Raw genomic sequence first — 6,192 nt, 5'->3', positions numbered from 1 at the left:
AAATCACTGGAGAGCTGAGACTCTTGTGGACTCATTAATGATGTTACTTGACCTCAGTGTATAAAATGAGCTGCTGTGACCTCATGAAACTTTACAGCTACAAACTAGGGACCTGGAGCATTCAGAGGACGGATGCTTTCCTACATATATTGACAATAAGTGGAGTTCTCAGCATTTTACACAACAAAAGTGATCGCTATACAATCGCCAGAAAAATTCAATTCTTGCAGATATCTCCATAATATCAAAAGTTTTTGAAACCAAATCACAACATTTATTTTTCTATGTTGTTCCTCAGTGTCTTGGTGTATTATTGTGGTAATTTGGAAGGATTTTGACCATTCTTTGTAAATAAAATTCTTAAGTGGTCAAAAATGGTTAAATTTAGCACCATATCTGAGTAACAAATCAGCCAAAAAATTGCTGCAACAACTTTTAAGACAAAATTGAGCATGAAAATGGACTTCATATACTCATATTATAATGTTCTTAGCTCTTATAACTCAGTTTTTATACATAATGTTTATTAGAGATTAATCACCAGGAAAACTTGACACACAGATGCTGGGCTGCATCTCAAATTAATCTTCAGGTTTTAGATGATGTACACAACTTCTATGTGACATTTACCTGCTATGCCCCCATTATTATTTGACTGCACTGTTCTTCCTGTATTTTATTTGTGGGGGTTTTTTCCGCCTCCAGGCTTGTTACTACCAGATCCAGCATGAGAAGATCACTTAAAACAAGCGCAGCGTGACTTCCTGCTGTCACAGCCAATCACAGGGCCAGGATCAGTGAGGCCTCCAGCAGCGGCCAATGGGAAGCGCAGGATCATATGAACAGGTTCCCGACAGCTCCATCTGCTGTTGCCATGGAGAAACACACAAACACACACCCTTTGACTGACGTCTACCAGCTGATCATGAATGTTGTCGGTGTTGTACTGCCGGAGATGAGCCACTTTAAACCGTCCAGTGTAAAACTGACCACAGACTGACTTCCTGCGGGAAATCCTGACGAAGCTGACGCCGTTAGCTTTTGAGGAATCTAAAGGTTATAACAAGTATTTTTTTTAGTGCCAATGGGACTGGTTTGTTCTCTGGTTTCTCAGCTTCATTTAGAAGAAGCATGAAACTGTTCGGCGAGACGATTCTTCGCAGAAAACTTCTTGTTTTTCACCTGACATTTACATGATGAAACTGACTTAATCTCCTGAAAGCATGCACCTTTATGAAACTGACAGACTTTTTATTTATCATATCTGAAGTGTTCTCAAAACAGTATTTTACAAGAGAAATAACATAAAGGATGAAGTAACTAACTGGTTGGTTTTGCAAATGCATGTCTGTCACGTCCCTGAGCTTTTCTGTAAGAACTATCCACCGTATTCCTTGTGGTACTTTTGTGAATCCAACATTCCTGTTAAACCCTGAACAGGATCTTACCTCTGTCTTCTACTACTGGGGGCCTCAGATAACACATACTACCATATTTAGTTACTTTATTGCTGTCAGCAAGCCCACCTTCAAAAAGGCCCACAAAAAACATCTGAATCAGTTGAATTGTACGCTATGTTTACTTATACTTATTTATGCCACTAATCTTGCTGTCAGACAGCCCTTAAAGAGAAAATACACCACCTCTTTTTAAAGAAGTTCCTTCATGGTTTAACAAAAACTACAAAAATCTTAGTGCCCTAATGCAAAACCAGGCTGAGAAAATCGCCTGTTTTTGAAGTTTTGCAGGAACGCACAGCAAAAGTGAGTGAAAAGAGATGTTTTTCATGACCACTCTGAGATCCCCTTATGTCATTCTAAACGCAGGTTTCAGCAAAATCTGGATCTTTTACAGGTTGGGAATTGACACATAAAAAACAAAGTGCAATAGTCCATTCTTCAGTCTCAGTTTTTCTTTATATGATGCAAAAATGATCCGTCTTCTCGAGCTAAACAAACCATTTAAATGTCCTGAGTTTGGAGATGCATGTATTTTTTTAACAGGACATGTTTCTTTCCTAATGCCTAATATTGTGACCTGCTATCATCCGTATAAACCTTCTTTTTTTCAGCAGTGTGGACAGAATTAAATCTATAGGTTCCCCTGCAGAAATCTCCTCTAGCTTTTGGTCGAAGCTGAAAATAATCTGACACTGTGTTCATTGCAGGCAGGCAGAGAATGTCTTATTACATCTGTGAAACAATTAATACAACAGTTAAACATTTAGATTATGTTTAATTTGGGATTTCTCCTGCTGCAGGTGGTGTTTGAGCAAAGGAACCGTCACTGTTTTTAAAGATGTGATGTTCGAAGCCCTTTCTCTGCACCATCTGTTAACGCTAACTGTTCTTTTTTTAAACACAAACTGTCAGACATTGTTGCTTATTTGTGATTTGCGTCACACATGCCAGTTTATAAAAAGGGCTTAAGAGGGGATTCAGAGGATGACCGAGCTTCTCTCTTTTTTAAATATCACGGCTTTTGTTTTCTCAGAGGGTTTAACAATAGAAAATCCAGAGGATCAGAGGCCTCTTTCTGAAGGGACTAAATTTAGGTGAAGCTGCAGGATTTTTAGTATCTAGCATCTGAAAAAAGGCATCAAACGGTTCCAGCTTAAAGCTGCTACAACACAAAAATGATCTGAGGTCACACACATGTAAAATTCAAGCAAATGATCCCTGAAGCAAAGCTTAAAACTGTTGTTAAATACTGTACATTTCAAGAGATATTTAAATATACTAGTTCATTGTTAAGAATTATAACTTTGAACTAAGTTTACAGCCTTAAAATATGAGCTAATTTGCTTGGCCTAATGGTTGGCCTTGACAGTAAACACAGGTGACTCTGTATTTCGAAATTGATGAAAGTAAAATACAAGGGTTTTACAAGGACGCTAACTATGCTAGCTATGTTTTGTTTGTTTTTGGAGCATTTTCAATTTGCGCGAAGTGAAAATGCCCAAAATTTGGAAATAAAAAAATTGAAATATTGCAAAAAAGTTTTTCTCTTGGCTGAGGTGGAGTATCAATTACAACAAAATGCTAAAAAAATAAACATTTGCATAAAAATGTAAGTTTGAGTGACCCTGTTAACTGGTGACTTTAAGCTGAAAGCGGTTGCTTGTACTAACTGACAATGGCTGGCGTTGATAATAAACCCAAATGAGTATGTTTTCAAAAAGATAATTTTACAAGGACACTTTTATGTTCTGTTTGTATTGCAACTACGGCATGTTCAGCTGAGTCACCAGTTAACAGGGTCACTTTTTAAACCGTAACATCGATCATAATTTAAACAGGAGGAAACTATGGGAGGGAAACATTATTCAACGGGGGAACAACCTTTTTTACAGCGCAAAAGTAAACCACGTTTCATGTTCATTACTTGCAAAATGATGCGCTCAGTTCACCAAAAATATGATCATCATTTTTTATAGCATTGTTCAATTTACGTGAAGCGAAAATGCTCAAAATTTGGATGCAAAAAAAACCTTGAAATATTGCAAAAAAGTTATTTTGCTTGGCTGTATTGCTAAAAGCACAATGCAAAAAAAAGAGAAAAGAAAACATTCTCTGGCAAACATTTCCTCAACCAGAGACTTCCTGTTCAGTGCGTTGTGTATATGTGATTTGTAATTCAACTCTGTCATTAAAGTTCCTCTGTTGTCACTGCTGCCTCTCATAACGAAGGACAGAAGAAGTATGTTCCGTCGACAGCATTTGCAAACCAAACTACAAACACAGAACGAGACATTTATTGTGATCTTTGTACCTTAACTGACTCACTTACATGAAGTGTAAATCCAAACTGAATGGTTATAAATAGAAACTGAAGATAATGTCCATAAGCTAACGTTGGGTTCGTGTTCTCAATAAGTGTTTCAGATGAAAACGCGCCACGCAGGTCATGCTGTTGCATTGTAGGTGAAAATGACTGTTTTGTCAATGGACTTTGGTGTTTACTAGTTGACATTTTGTGTTTCAGCTGGCTGACTTGACTCCCACCTGTGTGACTTTTACATGATGTCAAATATATTGTACCTTTAAATAACAATAACAAAGGGCAATAAACTCATTTGATGGACGTTGATAACTAATCTGCTCCAGAAATTAACTGTGATGCAAAAATTGTGAAAACAGTGTGACATATTTTCTGGTTCCAGCTTCTACAATGTGTTGCTTCTCTCTGTTTTATATGACTGTAAACTGAATATAGTTGTTTGGAAGCTGTGATGATATATTTTTTCTCTTTGTTTCTGACATTTCACAGACTAAAGGATCAATCATTTAACTAAAAGAAGTCTTTTCTGTTAATTTATTATTAAAATAATCTTCGGTTGCAGTTCTAATGTGCACATTTGGTGATGTTTAACAGTTAAATAAAATGATAGATATCTTTTCATACAACTCCAAAGACATCTAATAATATATAACATATTAAATTAAAATTAAATTTACGTAAAATAAATGTATTGCAAAAGAGCCACATTTCTTAACACTCTGCAGCTAAAACAGACCAGATATTAACACTTACTTAAAAGTTTTGTCTCTACCTCTTTACCTGGAGGAAAATCTTATTTCATGATTTACATGTTTACCCACTTTTGAAGACATAACGTCTCTTAATTGTCAAATATGAAGCCTCGAAACTGACAAATTATAGTAAAAAAAAAAAAATCCCACAAGCGGATTTATAAAAAAGAATACGGCAATAAATAGAATAATTAGTTAAAACGGAATATAAGAAGAAAAGACGTTGATTTTACACTCCATTTTAAGTGTTCAACTATATATATATATATATATATTTTGTTACTTCTGGGGCAGCATTTTTTTTAACATGAATTAATTTGAATTAATTGAATAATTAATAATCAACTCCCATTACATGAATGGGGAAATAATAATATTATTAATAAATATGTTTATTTTTTGTGTATGCATACTTACAAATATCAATTATCATGAAAATATGAGCATATATGCAATATATACATGAAAATATTGTAGTAAACAGACAATAATAGGACGATTAAATGTAAAGAAATAAAGTTTTTTTTTACAATTCATAAATGGGGAAATAATATTAAGATTAAGAATAATGAATAAAACACCAGAGGGGGTCACAAATTTAAATCTTGTGCTATATTTTGATACTTATTTTGTTTGTTCCTTTTTTTCCAACAATACGGAAATATGTATACATACTTACAAATATATTAATATAATTATGATAATATAAACGCACATATAATAAATAACAATTAACACGATAACTTAAAATTAAATCACAATCAAAAAATGAATAGAAAAAAAAAAAGAAAAATGTAATCCCAGTACATAACTTGTAAAATAATTATTATTATTTGCATTTATAGAAATTGTATTACATTGTATTTATTTAACAGTTGTTTTTAAATTGGAAATGGGAGAAATAACAAAGTGATGTTGTGTATAAGTGCAAATGTTTCTTATTTCAGGTCATGAGGAATCCTCGTGTTTTACTGACAAATCCTTTCAGTGTTGCACTTTTACTGTATTTTTAAGGCTTGAGGCTGAGAATTACCCAATAAAGATTTTTTTTTTATTAAGTGCAAAGAGATAATCTCAGTGTTTTGGGTACAACAAGGCATTTTAGGACTTGGAGGGAAGGACTTGTTGTATTTCCTTGGGAATAAGATTACCAATCAGGAGATTACCCCCATTCCTGACAGATTTGTGAGTTTGAGTGAGGAGACTAAAAGATTGTCCACTCTCCATTAACTCCAGCTGTTGAGCTCCATCTTTTAATTACTGACTGAAGGATTTTTTCAAATGTAAATTACACATCCCTCTAACTAATGCCTCCTCTACTCCACTACAACTCGGAGGGAAATATTGCACTTTTTACTGCACAACATTTATCTGACAGCTTCACAAATTCAGATTTTTGCACAAAAAAGATATAAACAACAACCTTCTGTGCAACTTTGTTGATAATCTTTTACATATCATGCAAGAACATGGCTCTAACTTTTTTGGTTTTCCTTTGAATTATTTTAATTCTGTTATTATTTTTACTGATAATTTTGAGATTGTTTTTGAGATTTTGGATTTCTCAGTGTTTTTTTCATTTTACAAACAAAACATCAATCCATGGAGAAATTAATCAGCAGATATTGAAAATCGTTAGTTACAGTCCCTTAATAATAAT

General features: G+C 34.1%; 1 protein-coding gene across 3 annotated transcripts in view; it reads left to right on the top strand.

The window, feature by feature from the left end:
• The window catches only part of als2b (alsin Rho guanine nucleotide exchange factor ALS2 b), a 29,803-nt gene extending 25,464 nt beyond the window's left edge, over window positions 1-4,339 (top strand). For all 3 annotated transcript variants that reach the window (XM_059327835.1, XM_059327837.1, XM_059327836.1), the window contains one exon: window positions 706-4,339. In XM_059327835.1, coding sequence (XP_059183818.1) covers window positions 706-744 — 39 coding nt within the window. In that variant the 3' untranslated portion in view covers window positions 745-4,339. The remainder of the gene's footprint in view (window positions 1-705) is intronic.
• Window positions 4,340-6,192: the final 1,853 nt, after the last annotated feature.

Source organism: Centropristis striata, chromosome 24, assembly GCF_030273125.1.
Source record: "Centropristis striata isolate RG_2023a ecotype Rhode Island chromosome 24, C.striata_1.0, whole genome shotgun sequence".
Classification (NCBI taxonomy): Eukaryota; Metazoa; Chordata; class Actinopteri; order Perciformes; family Serranidae; genus Centropristis; species Centropristis striata.
This window is presented reverse-complemented; position numbering and strand designations above follow the sequence as displayed.